The 23,887-nt window shown below is 39.0% G+C and overlaps 1 protein-coding gene across 1 annotated transcript in view; it reads left to right on the forward strand.

Moving 5' to 3' along the window:
- BCAT1 (branched chain amino acid transaminase 1) overlaps positions 1-23,887 on the forward strand; it is a 71,284-nt gene that overhangs the window by 13,312 nt on the left and 34,085 nt on the right. Inside the window, exons 4-5 of the mRNA XM_052640614.1 lie at positions 7,423-7,533; positions 9,845-9,964. Of these exons, the coding sequence (XP_052496574.1) occupies positions 7,423-7,533; positions 9,845-9,964 (231 nt within the window). The remainder of the gene's footprint in view (positions 1-7,422; positions 7,534-9,844; positions 9,965-23,887) is intronic.

Here is a 23,887-nt window from a genome sequence, read left to right on the forward strand (position 1 = left end):
TTGACCCACAAATTAACATGCATATAGTCTCCTTGGACATCTTTCTCTTCCACTAATCAGCCCCATTTTTTGTTTCATTTTGTTTTGTTTTTAGAGCTAAAACTACATGTGGTTTTGTTGATTTCAAACGTATTTTTTGATAAAAAAGTGAAAAGTGAAAGTGTAAGTTGCTCAGTCATGTCTGACTGTTTGCAACCCCAGGGACTGTACAGTGAATTCTCCAGGCCAGAATACTGGAATGAGTACCCTTCCCCTTCTCCAAGGGATCTTCCCAACCCAGGGATCAAACCCAGGTCTTCCACATTGCAGGCAAATTCTTTACCAGTTGAGCCACAACGGAAGCCCAAGAATCCTGGAGTGGGTAGCCCATCTCTTCTCCACTAGATCTTCCCGACCATAAATAGTGACACTTTCACATAGAGAAGGAGAGAAATGGAAGTGTGAGTAGGGAACCTAGATGAAAGAAAATGAAATTTTACAACATGTACTTCGTTTTCAAGTTAAGATAAATATTTAGTGAGATAAAGGATAATTTGAAAAAGTGGACAACACACTATTTAATGAATACTTATAAAGGAATGCCCAAATAGCTACCATCCAGGCAAAGAAATGGACAGCTTGAGTATCCCAGAAACCTTCTTTGTACCCCTTCTATGTCATAAACCCTGTATTTCTTGGCACTACTTTTATGATGATTTTTCTTTGCTTTTCACTTTGGATTATGTGTACCTTTAACACTACAGTTTTGCCTCTTTTTGAACTTTGTGTAAATGGAATTATATAAACATATATATTGCATGTGTGTGCACATGTACACGTATCTATTGTTTGAGCTCAATATTATGTGAGATCTATCCATCCAGGACCAGTCCTAATGTCTGTGGGGTCTGGGACAAAAGTAAAAACAGAGACATCCCATAGTCCACCCTCTCTCTTTCTTGCAATCCTGACTCATCATGTGTGACAAGGGGCCTTTTGCGCATGCACATAGATGCCCACCCCGCCTGCAAACTGATGACCCTTGGCCATCCCTTGGACTCAGATGCAAGCACCCTAGTGACTCTGTCTGTTCTTAAGAGATCAGGAGGCCTGCTCAGACCCTGAAAATAGGATCAGGGCCGTTTGGGCAGGGAATTCAGGGAATCCCTAGAACTGAGTATTTGGAGTCTGTCTAGAAAAGGGTCCAGTCAACTACTTGCTCCAAGGAGGTCACAACTGGGGGAAGATAGAGGTGAGAGGCCCTCGAAAGTGTGAAACTCAGGGCAGAGACCTGTGTTATCCGAGTCTCAGGGTGGTAGGTACCACATCGTATGTTCCTTATAGCAGTAGTGTTATGTGAATATATTCAGTCTGTTGTTGACTTGGCACTTGTTCAGTTTCCTTCTGTGAACATTCTTGTACATAGTATGCTGGTGTACTTGTTTACATGTTTCTTTAAGTCAGCTGTTCTCGAAGTGTGGTCCGTAGAGACCCCCCAGGCTGCCCCTTGAAGAGATTGCTTAAGGTAAAACTCTTCACAGTGATACCAAGGTATTATTTTTCTTTCTCACTGTGTTGACGTTTATACCAGATAACGCTTTGCCACCCAAGCTCTGTTAGTCATGGGATTGTTTATTGCCGTGCATGACGGTATAAAAAGAATGTCAGCTCTACTTAATGTTCTCAATGAAGCATAATAATGATTGAGTTCATTAAATCTTGAGTCGTACATAAACATTTTATTCTGTGTGAGAAAACATCCATTGCACATGAAGCCCTCTGTTGGACTGAAGTGCCATGGTTGCCTCAAGGAAAAGCAACCGCGTGATTGTTTTTGTGTGGTGAACTCAACCGGCTACTTTTTCTACCTGGCGCCATTGTTCCTCGAAAGAACAAAGTTGTTCAAACTTGTGTGTGTTTTTTTGAAAATGAATGAAATAAGCCTGTCACTTCAAGTAAAACAATGGACTATATTGGCAGTGGTAAAATTCTAGCTCCCAAGTGAAAATTGGAATTTTTGGAAAATTTGTATCCTCTACCCTTTCCTCCTATTAAAGAGGTCTTATTTTGTATTATATTGGTGGTTACCAATGTTTTGATGATATTGGTAGTTTTAGAAGGAGTTACCCTTTGAAAGATCTGTGTAACTCCGGCAACCAGTATTTTTCCAAGTGAGTGTTCCACGATATTACAAATTTATGTATGAGTAAAGATTCATTCAAAGTGCAGGATTTCCCTGGTAGCCCAGTGGTTAAGGCTCCGTGCTTCCACTGCACTGGGCACAGGTTTGATCCCTGGTCAGTGAACTGAATCCTGCTTGCTGCAGCCATAAAATTAAAAAACAAACAAAACCCCCAAATCCCTGAAGTACATTTTAAAATGAAAAAAAAAAATTATTCCAAGTACAAGATAGGATTTTTGATGCGTTATTTTGGCTATTGTAAACTGAGGTCCCTAGAATTCCATTTTTCGTTTCCCTTTGGTTTTGGACTGCAAGGACATTCTCTTGTGAACCTAGGAGGACTTTGGGAGGCAGTGGTCATTTTGTGGTATGCACACGCCTTCTTCTAGTCATTCAATCAAACGCTAATCTAGGTGCCGTTTGAAGGAATTTTGCAGATGTGGTTAAAGTCCCTGATTGGTTGATTTGAAGTTATCCAGAGGGAGATTACTGTGGGTGAGCCTGACCTCAGGACAACTGTGTAGGTCTGGCTGCTCAAATGCACTCATTCTCTTGCTCTGTCTCCCTTCCTGAGTCAGTTGGGGATGGGCTGCAGCTCACATCTCCTGGTCCAGCCTGCTTGTGGCCTTCTGTTTCTCGGTACTTATCCTACAGATTTTGGACTTTGCTTAGCCAGCCTCCACAGATGCTTTGGGCAATTTCTTCTAATAAATCTGTAAATGTTATATATATTTCTCCTGGTTCTGTTTCTTCTCAGTTGAACCCTGACTGAGACCATTGGACTTTAAGAAATTAACAGAGTATAAAAACTTCACTGATGGTGTTTCAGATTCTGCAGTGCAGCTAAGCTGTAAGGGACCAGCAGTTGTCAAGTTTTAGAGGAGTATCAGAGATTAATAGCCATGATTATCTGAAAAAGTTATCACAAGTACTTTCTTCCTCAACCATGTATCTATATGAGACTGGATTTTCTTTGTGTACTTCAGCCAAAATTTCTTATTGCAAGAGACTGCATGCAGAAGCAGATAGGAGAATCCAGCTGTTTTTTGTTAAGCCAAACGTTAAAGATTTGCAATAATGTAAAACAGAGCCACATTTAATATTAATCCTCTTGGAAAATATAGATAATGTGAATGAAAATATTTTAACATCATAGTCTATTATTGTTAATAAATGCAATTTCTCACTATGGCTATTGTAAATATTGATAGAATACTTCTTTAAAATAAAAGCTTTTTGAGACCTTTATAATTTTAAGAGTGTGAAGGCACCTGACCCCAAAAAACTTTGAGAAATACTACTTGAGGGTATATCTAGGAATGTGTTGCTGGTATTGAACATATCTTCAATTTTATGAGAAAGGGGAAACTTTTCCATCGTGATGTTACCAGTTTTTATACTCACTAGCCATGAATTGGCAAACACGTTCAATCACAACTCATCAACTTTGCCAGTTCTTATAGCCTGACTTTGAATTTTTAGCTTATTAATAAGATGACATGTTATTGTGATATTAATTGCCACTTCTGAAGAGGTTGAACACGTTTTCAAATGTTTGTCAGTTGGATTTCATTTTCTTTGAGGTGCCTGCTTGTTTCCATCTTTGCTCACTCTATTGTGTTTCTTTTTGATTTGTTAGAAGTACTTTATATATTTTGAATACAGTTCTTATGTCATTTATATATGTTTTAAATATCTTCTTCCGCACTTTGACTTTTTATTCTCCCCATAAGTTTTTGATGACAAGAAGTAAATTTCACTTTTTGGGGGGTGGGGGGCTATGCCACGCAATTTGTGGATTATTAGTTTCCCGATCAGGGATTAAACCCAGGCCAAGGCAGTGAAACCTCAGAATTCTAACCCCTAGGCCACCAGGGAATTCCACGTTTCAATTTTTAAAAGTTGAATTTATCAATCTTTGATTTAGGTTTGGTTTTGTGTCTTGTTTAAAGAGTCTTTTTCTATTCCTAGATTATGAAGCCATCTTCCTGTAGTATTGATTTTGTCCGTCGCAGTTGGGTCTTTAATTTCAGAAGTTGATTTTGGTATGAAGTAGGGGTCCAGTTTTTCTCTCTGTTTGTCTGTTTTGTTTTCCTACAGATGCCCAATTGCCCCAGCGCCATTAAAGAAGGCTTTTTTCCTTCTGACGCACCATAGCACATCTTAGCACATACATAAGGCTCTGCTTCTAGACCTCTATTTGCCTTCCATTGTCTTGTCTATCTGGATCTCTCTTTGGCTTCATGGTTTTGCTTGTCCGTCTGGGCAAAAGCCACACTGTCTTTATCTCCAAATCACTGTAAGGAGTCTTTTTTATTTTTTAAATAAGGAGTCTTGATGTCTGCTAGGACAAGTCCTTCTGTTTCACTCTTCAAGAGTGCCTTGGATATTTCTTGTTCTTTTGCTTTTTCTTATAGCTTAGATTCAGTTTATCATGTCAGTCAAACTTTTGTGATTCAGTTTGTTGCAAGAAAAATAAATGCCCCGACATGATTTTCATTTGCATTGCATTACATTTTATGAGTCAGTTGTGGGAGAATCGACATCTTTATATTTTATTTTTTTAATCCTAAAGCATTTTATTTTTTTAATCTTTTGATTTTGATTAGAGTATAGTCGATTACCAATATTGAGATAGTTTCAAGTGGGCAACTGAGGACTCAGCCATGTATATACGTGCATCCATTCTCCCTCAAACTCTCCTCCCATTCAGGTTGCCACGTAACACTGAGTGGAGTTCCCTGCACTATTCATGAGTGCAATCTTTATAATATAGAATCTTTCAGTCTATGAATATGAGATTGCTTTCTGCTTTAGTTAGGTCTTAAATGACTTGGTAAGTTTTATATTTTCCTTATGTCTTTCACTTATGTTAGATTTTTCCCACCTAGGAATTGGTTTTAATTCTACCTTAAATAGTGTTTTTTTTCCCTAACTGCTGCTGTTATATGGGAATATAGTTTCTTATCTGGTTACCTTGCCTAAACAGATAATTTCAGAAGATTATGTCAGTTTTTGTGGATTTTCTACGTTTAATCTTTTCTGTGTCTCAAGATCTATGACAGTTTTTTTCTTCTCCTAACTTTATACTTCTATTTCAGGGTTTCTCAAGCGATACTAGTGGTAAAGAACCCTCCTGCCAATGCAGGAGACATAAGAGATGCGGGTTTGATCCCTGGGTCGGAAAGATCCCCTGGCCTTATTTCATGACCCTTGCTTTACTTTATTGGTAGTGCAGTATTGATTTCAAGTATTCGTAGTTACAGGAGGCAATGTGTGATGGCCTCAATCTGAAGAAAAAGCTTTAAATTTTATCACTTTAATAGATAAACAACAAGGACCTACTATAGCACAGGAAACTATTCAATATCTTGTAATAACTTATAATGGAAAAGAGTCTGAAAAAGGATATATATATATATATGTGTGTGTGTGTATATATATATAAACTGAATCACTTTGTTGCATACCTGATGCTGAAACTAATGCATTGTAAATCAACTATACTTTTTTAAAAATTGCCATTTTAAATATAATATTTGTTTCAAATTTATTGAAGAAAGCCTTTATCACTTAAAGAAGATTCTATTTTTCCTTAGTTATTGAGGAAACTTTTTTTAAAAATCATAAATGAATGTTTGGTTTTATCAGGTGCATTTATTATATCAGTGGGATGATATATAGTTTTTTCACATAAACTATTAATATAGTGAATTTCATATATTTTCTAATGTTAAACCATTGACTGTTCTTGGGATAAATCCAGCTTAGTTAGACTGTTATCCTTTGTATATTTTGCATCTTCATTATTCAATGACATTATCGTATAATCTTTATGTAAATTTGAACCTATATCAAATGTGTACAATTTTTAAACTGAAATAAATTGAACCTTATAAAGTTACATACCTTCTTTATTTCCAGCAGTGCTTCTTGTCTGAAAGTTTGTTTTGTTATATATTTAGCAATGTAACTTCACTGGCTTCATTTTTAAAAGTGTTTATATGACATTGCTTTTTATGCTTTTTTGTTTCAGAGTTATCAACTGAATTAATCTGACAACCATATCTTTTAACCAAAGCTCTAGTCTTATTACAGTTAATAAATTAACCACATATTTGCACTTCAGCAAAACATCTCCTCTTTTGCTTTTTGGTTGTGCTCCAGAATTTGTATTTCTTTTCTCTTGTAAGCTTTGAGCCTGTAAGCATCTGAAGGCCCTATTTTTCATTCTCATTCAGCTTAGCATATTTTCTAATTTCCATTCTTCTTCTTCTTTAACTCACTCTTTAATATTAAGTAATGGGTTTCTTTTTTTCTAAAATGTGTATATGTTATGGTTATATTTTTGCTTTTGATATCTAGCTTATCTTAAACATGTGAAAAGAACATGCCTTCTGCAGGTAGTATGTGCAGGGCTCTGTGTCCACTAAGTTAGTTTGTTGTTCCTGTTGTTCAAATCATCCATATTTTTATTTGTTTTAACCTGTTTGTTATATCAATCACTTAGAGAACCTGTGGTAGAAATTTCCCTTTTTTAAAAAAATTTTTACTGAAGTATAGTTCATTTACAATGTGGTGTCAGCTTTTGGTCTACAACAACATGATTCAGCTATACATATACATACATTCATCCTTTTTAGATTCTTTTCTCAAATAGTTTATCACACAAAAAAATTCCCATTAAAATGTTCGATTTTTCCTCTTTTCTATATATTTATCAATATGCACTAACTTCAAAGTCTTTTCATATCCCTCCTCAGCATTTTGTTTGTGGCCCCACCCTAAGAAGGTGGCATTGCCCTAGCAAGAGTCTTGAGCTGCTTGGTTTCTGTGATTTGGGAGGCTGAACCACCTCCAGTCACATAGATATCCACTCTCCAGAGTTCATAGGAGCCAGATAAAATGAAAAGATACAGGGTGTTTTGGGATGGGTTGGGGGCAGGGTACTATGGGGTCTTTGATTCCATTTCTGTTTTGTAGGCAGTCAGTCCACATTGTGTAGATGTGTGTGTTATTTAACCATCCAGCTCCTGCAGTACAAAGCATAACTCTGAATTCCCTCCAGATCTTGGTGATAAAGGGACTTCTTTTTATCCCAGGGACTAAAACCAGTCTGTCTGGCTTTTCTAGATTTAGGGTCTGTGTCAATAGCTTTACATGGTGAAGGTGATGAAGAGCCATAGAAAAGTCAGTTTTCAGAACATGGGGATTGTTTTCATTTATTTACCTTCTAACATTTATTTTTCTTTTATCTTCAGTTATTTGAAGGATTGAAGGCATTTCGGGGAGTAGATAATAAAATTCGTCTGTTTCGGCCAAACCTCAACATGGATAGGATGTACCGATCTGCTATGAGGGCCACTTTGCCGGTATGTAAATTAGGAATTTCTCTTGTAATGGGTCACTGAATTCCACCAAATGAAACATTGCTGAATATTTAGATCAGTATTTGCTATAAATCATATGAGTACTGAAGTTATTTCTGGTCTGTTTTTTCAATCAGTGAGGTAAAAATGCAAGAAGTAACCGTCTGGCAATTCCACAATCTATTTCTTTATGAGTGTCTGTGAGGATTTAATGTGTATGTGGAAGATAATAGGACAAGGAAAAATTATGCCTCAAACTGAAATAATAAAATTTAAAGACTATATGAAATTGTAGTATGAAATATGGTGTACTATACAGATAATTAGGCAGTTTTCCCTAATTGCTTAAGATGCTACTAAAAAGTATGCAGCAATTTAATTGGTTGTTTTGACATTTTACCCCAAGTTTTATTAACTTTTTTTTTTAAAGGATATAAAAATGTTTTCTCATAGCCACTGGTTTCTGACTATACCATTGTTTGTTATGGAGCAGAATTCATTCTGAGGTGGGTTGGAAGACCCTAAGGTTCATGCCTAGGTAGGAGGTAACTTAGATTACTTTCATTCCCCGAGAGGTGAACAGGCTGCCTTTCTAAACTGAAAGAAGTCTTTTCTCCATTGAGATATTTCATTTGTCCCTGACCTTCACCTGAAGGTCTTCAGTTGAAGAAACTCAAGTGATGACTCTTTTTTTAGCCAGGCTCTTCCGTCTTCTTCCTTTTTATTTTATTTTGGCTGTGCGGATTCTTCGTTGTGGCACACAGGCTTAGTGGCCCCACAGCATGTGGGATCTTAGTACCCCTACCAGGGATTGAACCCACGTCTCCTACATTGGAAGGTGGATTCTTAACCACTGGACTACCAGGGAAGCCCTTCTTCCTTTTGGAACCCATGCTTTACCCACTTTCTTCAGAGGCCATAGTATAGTAGCAGAAGGAACATTCAGGTAATTTCTTTCAATTCAGTCCTAGTTCTACTCTTTACCCGTTACAGACAAATCATTGGGAAATCCTTTTAAAATGGGGACAGAAGAAAAGGGAAGTAACATTTATTGGACATCAACGCTGCCACAAACTGCGTTATGTGGTTTTACATTCTTTGCATTTTCAATCGTAGCAGTGAGCCACTGCCAAGAAGGTATGCCTTGTAAATTTTAGCAGCACCTTTGCACAGATTAAAAAGCTCAAGCCCAGAGAGGTTAGATGACTTGCTTAAACTCACACAGAATAAAGGGACAGGGTAAGAACGTTGATGTAAGTTTTTAAATCCCTAGTCAAGTTCTTTCCACTAAATCTTACCTCTAGACAGGAGTAACAGAAACCCTGTACTTGACACAGGGAGCTGGTATGTCCCAGATGATTGGCAGTCCTGATTTCTGTAACGCTGCTACACTGTGATTGCTATTACAAGTTAGTACTTCGTAGCCAAATCCTGATGTCATGAACTCTATTCATATGTGTTTCTGACTCATGTCTACCTTGAATAAACCATCACATCTCTCTGAAAGTATGTTTCTTTGCCCTGCCAAGTAAGTAGAAACTACTTATTTTATAAGCTGTCACCTATTTAGTACATAAAACCCTTTTTCACCTTCGTGAAATAAATTACTCTTCGCTTTTACCCATTTTCTTATTGTATCATTGGTCTCTTACTGATTTTCAGGTTATCTTAACGTTTTCCAGTTACTATCCTTTGTTGGTTATACTACCAAAAAACTTCACCCAGTGTGTCACTTTTTTTATCTTTTGAAGAATAGCAGATCTTAAGTTTTAAATAGTCAAATTTTGTCCGTTTTTTCCCTTAATGATTTATGCTTTATGTCTTTTATTTAAGAATTCTGGTTTAAGGTGACAGTGATGCTTTGTATTTTTGTTTTATAGAAATATTAATGTTTTCTCACATTTAAGTATGTCATCAACTACAGTTGGTATTTGGGTTTGGTAAGAGGTAGGGAACCACTTATTTATCTTCCTTATGTGACCAATCTATCATTCCATCACAATTTGAGGAGGAAAAGTCACAGAAAAAATTGCTTGGTTTTATATTATTAGTTATAAATTTTATTTATCTATTGGCTTACTTATATTTGGTACTTTTTTTTTTTGGTCCGTACTACTTGGCTTTGCACAACCTTAGTTCCCTGACCAGGGATTGAACCTGGGTCACTGCAGTGAAAGCACCAAGTCCTAACCACTGGACCTCCAGGGATCTCCTTCTTAGTACTTTTTTTTAACAGTCAAAGTTCTCAGGAGGATCAGTTCTTACTGCTACAGTGGAAAAACGTTGCATTATTCATTGTTTTTCATTCCTTCAGGCGTTTGACAAGAAAGAGCTTTTAGAGTGTATTCAGCAGCTTGTGAAATTGGATGAGGAATGGGTCCCCTACTCAACATCTGCGAGTCTATATATCCGTCCTACGTTCATTGGAACTGAGGTGCAGACCGACTTCCTATTTCGGGGTACTTTGGTGGGCGATTATCATTGTTTATGCTTGTGTGAAACTTCTAGTACGAAGTTTGAAATAACCCCCCAGTAGCATCACTGATGCTCCTTTCCCTTGATCATTAAGACTGTAAACATTTACTTTAAAGGGCCAGATAGTCAGTATTTTAAGCTTTGTGAGCCATATGGTTTCTGACACTACTCAGCGCTGACACGTGGTACAAACACAGCCACAGCCACCAACATAAATGAGTAAAGCAAGGACCGAGGCTGTTTGCCTTTCCCTAAGACTAACCGCAGTCTCCTCAGTTGACCTATCTGGGTAGTTCTCCTCCAAGGTAAGAGTGGTCATGGTTTTGAAATTTGGAGGAGAGCGATCTCCTGTTTTTTAATCTTCATTTTCTTGAAGTCTTGGGATTACTTGGTAAGGAGTGGGAGTGAAGGACATTCTTCTCCCATAGAAAATGTTGAAAATAAAGTTCACAGTGGGTATCAAGGAAATACTTGAGAGCTAGAGAGACAGGTTTAAACCACGTGGCTAAGAGATCTCCCAGTCATTCAGTCTACCGGTTGCTGACCTTTCAAAAGAAGGACATACTTGAAGTGACCACGGCCATCTGTGTGGGTGAGTGTGTGATATAAAATATAAAGACCTTGTCCCTGTCTCCTTCCTCTGCTGAGCAGGGTTAGGCCCTATGGAGAATGGGTGATGTGAGGGGGGAGACTGATTGTAGATGGTGGATGAGGAAGGTGTGGCGTATGGAAAATGGGACAGGGCATTGCTATAGTAGAGGCATTTTTCTCTCTCTGGGGCAATTGTATGGTTACCATATTTCCACTGAGTCATATGAATGTAAGCAATAGAGAGATATATAAGGCCAGAGGATAGGTACGTAAGTGGTCCTTTGGCATTCTTTTGATGCCTTTTGAAAAACTATTAATCATCTGGATAATGAATTTCATAAATTGCAGTCTTCCTAATAACTGTTACAGAATTGGAATAATTTAGAGTCATCTTCTCCTTAGTTTCTGATATTTTAATATTATTGAGTTTTAAAAGGGCTTCCCTGGTGGCTCAGATGGTAAAATGTCTACCTGCAATGCAGGAGACCTCGGTTCAATCCCTGGGTTGGGAAGATCCCCTGGAGAAGGAGATGGCAACCCACTCCAGTAGGAAGAAGCAGTTTTTAAAACTTTCAAACCACTACCTTCTAGTGATCTGGGGTGCTTTCCCATTCTAAGATCTGATTCTTCCAGTCTTAGTTTGTTGAGAGTTTTTGTCATAAATGGAGGCTGGGTTCTGTTGAATGCTTTTTTAAAATGTCTTGACATGATAATGTGGTTTTGTCCTTAATTCCATTATAATGTATCATATTAACTCATCTTTAGATGTTAAAACAAACTTGTATTCTTGGGCTAAATCCTACTTGATTATGGTGAATAATTTACATTATATTTTGCTGTATGCATTTTGCAAATATTTTGTTAAGGACTTTTGTGTCAGTGCTTATGAAAGTTATTGGTCTGTAGTTTTCTAATATACCTAGTTCTGTGATTTAGTCAAGTCTTTAGGCTCCTGAAATTCTGTAATGTAGAGTTAGACAAGCTTTTAAGTCTGATTCTATAGTCTGGCTGATACTCCCAATAATTCACTTTATTGATGGTCTTCAAATATTTTCATATGAATTACCCAGATATTGTTTAAAATATACATATTTATACCAATCCCAAGATATTCCAGTTGAATATTCTGTTGCTCAACCAAATTTAAGAACCTCAGTGACAAAAATCCTGCCAAATAGTCCCCTCCCATGGTACTCTATCAGCTTATATATTTGATCATACTTTGAACCTCTGAATCAAGAATTTTTAAATATCTGCTTTCCAATTAGTAAGCTAAGAATTGAAAGAGAAAACTGATAGCATTTGATGTCAGCATTGTTTATGTTTGGTTGCTATGTTTATATCAACTAGAATCTTCTAATTCATGGTACAGGCAGGAAAAAAACAATCACCAGGCATTCAGAATGAGCATGTTACAAATAGCATTCAGTAAAGCAAATAGATTTAAACATTTGCAGACCACACAAATGTTGTATAGTTCAGTCTGGTAATGATCACACATTGCCTTTGCATGGTATCTACATCTGATACATGAGATGAAGGCGGGAGGATTGGTTGGTGCCCATGGGTTCCAGGTCAGTGGGATTCTTCTGTCTGGGACGACTAACTTTTTCTTGCCTTTTTATGTTGCTTGCTTCTCTGATGGCTCTGTCTTGTCTCTGCCTTCACAGAATTGCAGGACCGCCTCTATATCTGTTTTCTGGTATTTTGGTCTTCTGTGCAGCATCTGGCTAACATCTGTCATTTCATTTTCTTTTCATGGTTATCTTAAGTGATTAAGTGGGTCTTTTATCTAAGAGTTACTTTGAGTCGGGTAATGTTTAAAGTGATGTAACCACCAACTTTGTACTAGGTCTCTAGTCTCTGGTATGGCACCCACTTGTGTATAGAGAATATTCTGTATTCTTCAAAAGACATATTTCTACTGGGCCCCAGCTCAACCTAAATAATCTCAATCCGTGGATCCAAGATCAAACACTCTGCTTTTAAATAAAGTCTCCAGAGATTTTTAAAAAACTTGCCATAGAATCGCCATCCCAAGTCTTGTGAAAGAATTAAAAATACGTCTCGCAGTCTTTAACACTTTATTTCCTCCAGGAACTGCAAACTAGTACCAAGGTGGAAATATTTTTATCTTTGAAAATTTCACTTCATCCTAAGGGCAGAAGTGTTGTTTTCACTTTCCTGAGCTGTGACATAGACTGTTATTAATTACTGCTTCTCACACTCAGTAAGGCTTAGTAGCTGCCATATAATCTGAGAGTAACTCTGATACCAACTTATGAATTTCATTACATTTTCAAAGGTACTGTGCTTCTTTACGTGTCTTATAATCAACAGTTTCTTCATTTTAAAAATTATTTTACCTAAGTCTGACTCCTTGCGACCCCATTGACTGTAGCCTGCCAGGGTCCTCTGTCCCTGGGATTGTCCAGGCAAGAATACTGGCGTGGATAGCCATTCCCTTCTCCTGAGGATCTTTCTGACCCAGGGATCGAACCTGGGTCACCTGTATTGCAGGCCGATTCTTTGCCATCTGAGCTACAGGAAAGTCCTAATACCTATGTACCAGTGTTTTTGTGTAATTCTTCACGTCTTCCGGCCTTTTTTGATAACAATTGGATTCATTACTAAAATCCTTTGAGATTTAGGATGGTAATAAACAGAAGAGTATTTATTGGGACATGTATTAATAACTAATTAATTAACTAATTAAATAGCCAGTGAGTAGAGATTGTTGAAAAAAATTTTTTTCTGAAGTTTACATTATTAAAAAAAAATACTGAACAGTATTACATAAGCTTTTTGTAAAATATAGAGACTAAAATCATTCATGATCCCAAACATATTCTGATATTAAAAGAGAATTTTGGTGGCTCAGTGGTAAAAAAATCTTCCTGCCAATGCAGGAAACCTGGATTCAATCCCCGGTCCGGGAAGATCCCAAAGCCTGTGCAGCACAACTGTTGAGCCCGTGCTCTGGAGCCCGGGAACCACAACTGCTGAGCCCTAGCGCTGCAACTGCTGAAGCCCGTGCACTCTAGAGCCCGTGTTCCACAACAGGAGAAGCCACCACAACTAGAGAGTAAAAGTCCACATGGCAGTGAAGACCCAGCAGAACCAAAAATAAATTTTAAAAAAGCGAATTTCGGCATCATCTAAATCAATATCTTCTGAAATATTTACAGGTAGTTAAGAACTTAGAAATTAAAAGCTGGAGTGTTTCAAACTGCTGCTGCTTGTTAATTCAAAATTAGATAAAACCTGAAATCATATTTAAATTAAAAAAATTCATGGACCTGTCATTCTTTTCCTTTTATCACCTTGTAAAGTCTTTATATTCCATATATAATTTTACCTATAGTCATAACAGTTTCCATGAAAAGAATTCCCTTTATTCATAGCACTTGTTTATTTATGCTTATACATCTTATCCTCTTTTCCCTTCACAATTAGCCTCTAAATGAAAGAATCCGAACAGATTTGAAAACTGGTTATCAGAGCAGTAATTTGTAATCATTCACTTGGGTTTTGTCCATACTTTTAATGTATTCTTTCACAGTCCTTTTTGAGATTATATATGTATCTCATTTTGCTGTTATAAACCACCTTAAAATCTTACTTGCATAACTGTTAACATGTTTTGTATTAACAGCCCCCTTTTTAGTATCTTCAAATCTCAATTATCTGTTTTTAGAGATACAGCTTATTTGCATTGATTTTGGTCTGCGATGATCAGCTTGCTATTATCAGGCCACTCCCCAATCCTCTTGAGGCTGTTCTTGTTCTTTCAGCATTGTCACAGGAGATGATAGCTATTTGTTATTCTCTTTATTTTTACTTTGAAGTGTTGGTGCACTTAGTTAATAATGATACCCCTCAGTTCATACCACTTACCATTTTGGGGCAGAATGTGACCATCTGTTTGTTTTTTTTATTCCCTTTTCTATCCCTTCTTTCAGTCTCTGGAAATCATTCTCATGTATTGAATGAACATTCTTTTGGTTTATACGTGTTTTAAGTATCTCTTATTACCTTGCTGCTGCTGCTGCTGCTGCTGCTAAGTCGCTTCAGTCGTGTCCGACTCTGTGCAACCCCATAGACAGCAGCCCACCAGGCTCTCCGGTCCCTGGGATTCTCCAGGCAAAAACACTGGAGTGGGTTGCCATTTCCTTCTCCAATGTATGAAAGTGAAAAGTGAAAGTGAAGTCGCTCAGTCGTGTCCGACTCTTAACAACCCCATGGACTGCAGCCCACCGGGCTCCTCCGTCCTTGGGCTTTTCCAGGCAAGAGTACTGGAGTGGGGTGCCGTTGCCTTCTCCATCTTATTACTTTGGGCCCCCATAATTAAAATTTATATAAATGGTTTTGTCCCACACACCTCACTGTGTCTCTTAATGTTTTCCCTCCATGCTGTGTTTCTCATTTCTATCCAGGTTATTATGTATAGGTCCAGTCCATCACCTTTTTTAAAAAATGTTTTATTTTGTATTGGACTGTAGCCAATTAACAATCAATGTTGTAATAGTTTTAGGTGAACAGCAAAGGGACTCAGCCATATATATACATGTATCCATTCTCCCGCAAACTCCCCTCCCATCTAGGCTGCCACATAACATTGAGCAGAGTTCCATATGTTATAGAGCAGGTCACTGTTGGTTATCCATTTTAAATATAGCAGTGTGCAGATGTCCATCCCTAACTGTCCCTTTCTCCCATCTTCCCCCCGGCAACCAGAAGTTCATTCTCAAAGTCTGTGAATCTGTTTTGGAAGTAAGTTCATTTCTATTACTTCTTTTCAGATTTCACATAATAAGGATCTTATATGATATTTCTCCTTCTGTCTGACTTAGTTCACTCAGAATGATACTCTCTGTGTCCATCCATGTTGCTGCAAACTTCTTTCTCTCTCTATAGACACACACACACACACACACACACACACACACCCACCCACCCACACCCACATCTTTATCCATTCCTCTCTCATTTATCCATTCCATGGGCATTTAGGTTGCTTCCATGTCTTGGTTATTGTAAGCAGTGCTGCAATGAAGATTGGGGTGCATGTATATTTTGGGGTCATATTTTTCTCTGGATAGATGCCCTGGAGTGGGATATCAGGGTCATATGATAAGTGTATTTTTATTTTTTTAAGGAGCTTCCATTCTGTTCTCCCTAGTGACTGTACCTGGAGAAGGCAATGGCAACCCACTCCAGTGTTCTTGCCTGGAGAATCCCAGGGACAGAGGAGCCTAGTGGGCTGCCATCTATGGGGTCGCACAGAGTCGGACACGACTGAAGCGACTTAGCAGCAGCAGCAGCAGCAGTGGCTGTACCAGTTTACATCCCCACCAAAAGTGGAGAAGGATTCCCTTCTCTCCACACCCATTCCAGCATTATTTGTGGACTCTTTGATGATAGCCATTCTGGCTGGTGTAAGGTGATATCTCATTTTAGTTTTGATTTGTCTTTCTCAAATAACTAGCAATGTTGAGCATCTTTTCATGTACCTACTGGCTATCTGTATGTCTTCTTTGGAGAAATGTCTGTTGAGGTCTTCTGCCTATTTGTCAATTGGGTTGTTTGTTTTGGTGCTGTTAAGTGTCACGAGCTGTTTGTAAATTTTGGAGACTAATCCCAACGGTCATATCATTTGCAAATATTTTCTCCCAATCTGTGGGTTGTCTTTTTGTTTTGTGTTTCCTTTGCTGTGCAAAAGCTTTTGTGTTTAAGTAGGTCCCTTGTGTTTATTTTTGGTTTTATTTCCATTATTCTGGGAGAGACAGTCCATGACTTCTAACTCTATTGAGTTCCCCACGCTGGACATGTACTACATTTTGTCCTGGTTCGTTTACTGGGATTTCACTTCCCTGTCCCCTTATATGATACTGCAATGAGCAGTTTGAAAATACATAACTTAGTGAATTGCTGAAAGAGTTAACATTTCCCTGAAAGATACCCTAGGCTCACCTTACTTTTCAATCTCAAGAAAGTCCTGCCTCCTTTTGTTCAGGGAAATCCTGTTTTTCTGATGAAACACAGTGGTCCAGTCTGCTATCATATCCATCCCCTGACATTGTGAAGCTCTCCTGAGTGCTGGGCACGACGCATAGGGCTCTTCCTGCACAAATTGACAGCAGCCCCGTGAGGAGGTGCCATTGGCATCGCTTTAGAGATGAAGAAACTGAGGCTACCCAGGTGAAATCAGAACCCCTTTGCTCTGTTCTGCAGCATCCCTTATGGGCTGGTCTTGGAATGCGGTGCTAAGCAAAACCACCTCCCTGCCTTCGTGGAACTCAGTGTCTCATGGAGCTTGTGGAGTGTCAGATCCATGAATGAATGTATTGGTAGATGGAGGTCACTTTTGTGAAGAAGTGGGGGTGTGATTCTATAAGAGTGCTTATGGAAATGTAACTCAGATGGGACTAATAATTTCTTTCCTATTTTTTTTTCTTTTCTTTGGTAGCTTATTTTGACAAGCAGGACAATGCCAATCTCCACTTTAACCCTGCACCCCATCTTTTTTAAAACTATTTCTTTATTTTTGGCTGTCCTGGGTCTTTCTTGCTTCATGGGCTTTTCTCTAGTTGCAGCGCACACGCTTCTCGTTGCCTGGCTTCTGCAGAGAATGGCTCTGGAGCACAGGCTCAATGGTTGTGGCACAGCAGGCTTAGGTGCTCTGAGGCATGTGGGATTTTCCTGGATCGGGGATTGAACCTGTGTGTCCTGCATTGGCAGACAGATGCTTTACCACTGAGCCACCAGGGAAGCACCCCCCTGCCCCCCATCTTGTAATAATGTTAAGTCTGCCTTTGTGTCTGTTTTGTTTCCTTCCCTGAGCTCTCAGCTTTCTTGCTCTCAATTATATTTGACAATAATCACTGCAGATTTTCTATATTGTACTGTGTATTTTACAGTATGTAACATGTATCCAATAACACAGATGTATAGTCATGCTAAGTCTAAATTTCATTCACAATGCTTCTGAGTTTAAGAATATCAATTTTCACATGCAACTTGCCAGTGTATTTCTGGAATTTTAAGCGGGGAGGGATTTGAGGGAAGGAAAACCTTGGTCAAAAATTAAAATAGTATCAAAAGTATACATTGGAAAGAAAGTTTCCTTCCTACTCTTATTCTGATCCAGAGTCCACTGTTCACCTTCTTCTAAGCAATTCCTGTTGCCAGTTTTCTCATATCCTTCTAGAGATACATATTGATAAATATACACACCCATACCTGCTTACATTTGTTTGTATGTTAAGTATTAGCCTTCTTTTTTATAAGATGGCAGTAATTCTTTCTTCAATTTTTGCCAGTAATCAAGATTTTTAAAAACTACATGAAACACACTGACTCCCACCCACCCTGCCCCCACCCCCCAACACACAAGGTTTTAAAAGATAAAAATGAAAATCTGAGGACCCAACACCCTATTAAGATTAGAATATGTCTAGGACACTTGACACTCTTTTAAATCCTTTCCTTTCACCTCTCCTACCCTCCCTAGTACAGTCATGCAGCCATCCCTACTCCCCTGGGGCCACATGTCTACAAATGGACATTTGAGTTATTTCCAACTGTTCTAAATAAAGCTGTTCTGCACATCTTTGAATGTATCTTATGGTAGACATACATACATACATCTCTTTAGTGTACCTCAGAGATGAATTGCTGGGCCAGAGGTGATATTCATACACACATATAATTATATATGATATATAAAAATATATCTATGTCTTTACTAACTACTGCCAGTTTTTTAAAGTGTTTGTACCATTTCACTCCCACCAGCAACGTATGAAAGTTCCATTTGCCTCATATTCCTGCTAACATTGGTGTTATCTTAGTAATTTTGCCCATTCAGTGGCCTTATCTCTTTGTGGTTTTAATTTTCTCTTCTCTGAGGCCAAATTATGTTGAGTACCTTTTCACATACTGACTGTCAGAAATCCTTTTATGAAGTGCCTTTACGAGTCTTTTACCGTTAAAATATCAGTTTGTCCACTTTTTGCTCTCATTTTCCTAACTGTAAGCTATTTCATTGTACATTATGCCATACTTAGTTGAATATAGGATGCCATAAATTATGAGGCAGCACTGTTTTATGCACTGATATGGAAATACATTGCCAATTACACCATGGCACGGCACTTTTCTAGATAGTGCTGAGTGATTGTGAATGAGTCATACCTGTCTCTCATTTTTTGAAATGCATATTGTTTTATGAGAAAATCTGTAGTTTCTCCTGCCATCAGATGCACTGCTCAACTTGTGACAGGCATATTTATTTTTACATGTATCTTAATAACAAAAGCTAACAGCATTATCTTATGGGTTTCTGCTGACCATAGGTCCCATTAGAAGACTTGGTTGTTGCTTTGCAAGAAAATATTGAATTGCACTGTTTAACATTAATACTTTACTAGCATGTGAGATGAGTGCAATTGTGTGGTAGTTTCCAGATGTTCAAGCTGGTTTTAGGAAAGGCAGAGGAACCAGAGATCAAATTGCCGACATCCACTGGATCATCAAAAAAAACAAGAGAGTTCCAGAAAAACATCTATGTCTGCTTTATTGACTATGCCAAAGCCTTTGACTGTGTGCATCACAATAAACTGTGGAAAATTCTTCAAGAGATGGGAATACCAGACCACCTGACCTGCCTCTTGAGAAACCTGTATGCAGGTCAGGAAGCAACAGTTAGAACTGGACATGGAACAACAGACTGGTTCCAAATAGGAAAAGGAGTACGTCAAGGGTGTATATTGTCACCCTGCTTATTTAACTTGTATGCAGATTACATCATGAGAAATGCTGGGCTGGATGAAGCACAAGCTGGAATCAAGATTTCCGGGATAAATATCAATCACCTCAGATATGCAGAGACACCACCCTTACGGCAGAAAGTGAAGAGGAACTAAAAAGCCTCTTGATGAAAGTGAGAGGAGAGTGAAAAAGTTGGCTTGCTCAGCATTCAGAAAACGAAGATCATGGCATCTGGTCCCATCACTTCATGGGAAATAGATGGGGATTAGTGGAAACAGTGTCAGACTTTATTTTTTGGGGCTCCAAAATCACTGCAGATGGTGACTGCAGCCATGAAATTAAAAGACACTTACTCCTTGGAAGGAAAGTTATGACCAACCTAGAGAGCATATTCAAAAGCAGAGACATTACTTTGCCAACAAAGGTCTGTATGGTCAAGGCTATGGTTTTTCCAGTGGTCATGTATGGATGTGAGAGTTGAACTGTGAAGAAAGCTGAGCACCAAAGAATTGATGCTTTTGAACTGTGGTGTTGGAGAAGACTCTTGAGAGTCCCATGAACTGCAAAGCGATCCAACCAGTCCATTCTAAAGGAGATCAGTCCTGGGTGTTCTTTGGAAGGAATGATGCTAAAGCTGAAACTCCAGTACTTTGGCCACCTCATGCAAAGTGTTGACTCATTGGAAAAGACTCTGATGCTGGGAGTGATTGGGGGCAGGAGGAAAAGGGGACGACAGAGGATGAGGTGGCTGGATGGCATCACGGACTCGATGGATGTGAGTCTGAGTGAACTCCGGGAGTTGGTGATGGACAGGGAGGCCTGGTGTGCTGCAATTCATGGGGTTGCAAAGAGTCAGGCACAACTGAGCGACTGAACTGAACTGAACTGAACATTAATACACATATTTGTTTCACTAATACCAAATACATGTCCCATTCCTGTTTTGCTTCTTTGTAGTAATTTTTTGGTGCTAAATCAGATGCAGTTTTTTGAAGACATTCTATATGGCCTATTCAACATTTGTAGCCTCACCAATGCCCATAGACTATTGGAATTGCCATCAGTATGAACAGCTATTCTAAGTCTGAACAACTTTCCCATGATTGCTCCTTAGCCAGTAGCAATTATAAAATGCTGTGCCCAGATTTTTGACATATTAAATGTGAAAAAGTAGACATCTTAGAATCTGTGAAAGAGTGGTGTCATTTATATAACCAGTGTCCTATTGATCAACCATTATGTTGTCAATATAACAGACATAAGAACTGTAATTCATTGATACAGTGTGCAGCATAGGAAAAATTGAATTTGGACCTTTAAAAAGTGCAGACTTTACAGCATTTATGCTATAGACGTATCCCCTAGTGCATATAAAGACAGACATTCAAGGATATTCATTACAGCTCACAAAATTTGCTTAGATTTTTATAAGAGTAAGAGGAAAGATGTCCAGTTTTGCTTTGGGGCCATTACTGCTGGTTAGTGACCAATTGTTGGGATGAGGGAACGTGAAGGAGAGGATTTTATTTGTTGGAGTGACGATGGGTAGAATCAAGAGTTCAGTCTTGGTTGTGGGACTTTCAGCCAGTGATATCAAGTTGGTGGGTGGATACACCAGACTGGAATTCAGGAGAGATTTGGGAGTTTAAGTGCTACATTCTTATCTTTAGTATAAAATGCCTTTACAGTCTGGGGCTTGGATGAGGTTATCAAGGAAATAGCTGTAGAGAGAGGTGTTAAGAAGCAAGGAATGAGATCTGAGGCAGGCCAGCATGTAGAGAAAGGGAGAGGAAGAGGAATCAGCTAAGGGGTCTGAGAAGTAGCAGCCTGGAAAGTAGAAAGAAAAACAAGAGGCCTTGGTGTCCTGTGCCAAATGAAGAACATGGAGACGCAGTGAACTGTGGCGAGTCCCACCCACAGGACCAGTGCCACGAAGCCCAAGACCTGATTACTGGATTTGACAACGTGGAGTCCTTGGGGATCTTAAACATCTTTCAGTGGGGTAGTGGGACTGGAAGCCTGAATGTTGTGGACTAGTGGAGGATGAGAGGAGGGAGGTTGTGATTGTGAGTATGCATTCATCTTGTGAGGAATTCTGCGCTGTAGTGCAGCAGAGACGGGTGGGTACTTGGCAGGGGGGCAGGTGATGAAGGGAGATTGTTTTTTTGAGGCTAGAGGTGAGATGGTGTATTTCTAAGCTGATGTCAGTGATCTAGAAGGAAAAGGAAACTGATCAAATAGTCACAAGATTTCCCCAATTCTACTTCTATCATGCATCTACTTCTGAAGGTGACAGTGTCAGCAGGCAGTGCCATGTACAGGATGGAGGGACATCCAAGTACCCCCCGCCTTGCTCCTTGGCTTGCGGTTCTCCACCTGACATTCATGTCACCGAGAGGGCTCTTTCGTGAGGGTGGCATCCTTCCCCCTTCATCAGCCAACTCACAGGCTGAGGCTACTGCAGTTGCCAGCTCCCTCTGTTGGTCTTACCTGTTGCTCAGCTCCAAGCCCAGTGCCTTGCTTGGCTCAGTCCACTAACCAATCTGGATGGAATCCTGCTGTCCAGGTCTGAGCACTGAGGCTAGGTCAGTGAGGGGACCCTGGTTCTGGGGCGATACCATCCTGTGGCATTTTCCTGGCATCCAGAGAAAGGGCTGGCAGACATTTTCTGTTAAAGGCCAGGTGTGTGTGTACATGCTGAGTGTTTTCAGTTGTGTCCAGTTCTTTGTGACCCTGTGGACCGTGGCCTGCTAGGTTCCTCTGTTCATGGAATTCTCCAAGAAAGAATACTGGAATGGGTTACCATGCCCTCCTCCAGATCTTCCTGACCCAGGGCTTGAACCCACGTCTCTTGATGTCTCCTGCATTGGTGGGTGGGTTCTTTACCACTAGCACCACCTGGGAAGCCAGGTAGTTAAATATTTTTGGCTTTGCGTTCCTTGCAACTATTCACCTCTGCCTTTGTAGCAAAAAAACAGCAATAGGCCACACATGAATGAAAGAATGTGTTCCAGTGAAACTTAAAAACAAAACTGGCAGTAGGCTGAAATTTGCTGACCCTTGATCCTGAGTTACTTTAGAAGGGAAATGAAGCATGGCTTTCCTAAGAGTGATTCATTTTGGCTCTCCTTGGGTACTTCCTCATCCCATATTCTTAGCCATTTACTTAATAATTCATGCTGAAATTTCTATTTATGTTTCACATTTACCAACCTATATTTTCCACATTGTCAGTACAGGAATCCTTGCCTTTTTTCCAAGGACCAACACATTCTCCACGGTTCCAACACTGAGTGCTTACTAGTTCATTGCTCAGATCTACAATCATTTTAATGTCATCTGAATGTCCTGTAAATTGGTATATGTTGAATTTATTTACCATTATTGCTATTATCATGTATTATTTATTTAAAAATAGTAAAAATTGGTATTTATTGGATGTATAAAAAAGATCAGACCCTGGGAACTTTCAACAGATATCTAATTTAATCCTTACTCTAACCTGGTGAGCTATTAGTATGTTATCACTGCCTTTACATAATATTAGATTGTAAAGTGTTCTTCTAGTCTTTCTCACCTGAGCTTTAGTTTTCTTTTAACTGTGTTTTTCTTTTTTAAATTTTAACATCATTTTTATTGAAAAATTAAAAAAAAAAAGCTGGATGGTTAGCCTGTCTAATATTAAATGTATATTGTCTTTCTCTTTGAACAGGATTGAGAAACAAACTCAGCCCTGTCCCCTACCTGTTTTATAGCAGGTCTCGGAAAATTCTCAGCTCTTGTTTTCCCCATGATATTCTTTCAGTGTCTATATATTAACTACCCATTAGTCTGAAGGCCAGCATTAAAGGAAATTAAGCAGGAAACAGGAACATGTTCTCTATGGCATCAACTCAACAGATAAGGATTAACATCAGCTTTTTAAAAATAAAATAATTCAAATTTCCTAAGTAGTTATCTAGGTTGGTTTCATAGCCCTTTTCCATAAATGTCTTATTAAGATGGCCAATAGTTTATCCAATGTCTAGTCAGTACCTGGTATAATAAACAACAGAGGATGCTTTGTGTTGGGGCAAAGAAGGTCCTGCACTTCATGGAGTGCACAGATGCCTGAGTGGTAGAGAATTAAATAGCAGTTGTAAGAAAGCATGATGGGTATTTTGTCTACATTTGAGGAAGTGCTGGATGCTGTAACACACGCACCTAGGCTTGTAACTGGAGCTCATTTCCTGAAGTGACAGTTAGATGACATTTAAATAGAGATTGAAGTGTTTGTGTTACCTAGAGAGAGGGGATGTTTCAATCGGTTTGTGTTGCCACAGAAAGTGAAAGTGTTAGTCGTCCGACTCTTTGCAATCCCCTGGACTGTAGTCCGCCAGGCTCCTCTGTCCATGGAGTTCTCCAGGCAAGAATACTGGTGGAGTGGGTTGCCATTTCCTCCTCTAGGGGATCTTCCCGATTCAGGGATTGAACCCACATCTCCCGCATTGTGGGCAGATTCTTTACTACCTGAGCCACA

The sequence above is a fragment of the Budorcas taxicolor genome, chromosome 5, assembly GCF_023091745.1.
Source record: "Budorcas taxicolor isolate Tak-1 chromosome 5, Takin1.1, whole genome shotgun sequence".
NCBI lineage: Eukaryota > Metazoa > Chordata > Mammalia > Artiodactyla > Bovidae > Budorcas > Budorcas taxicolor.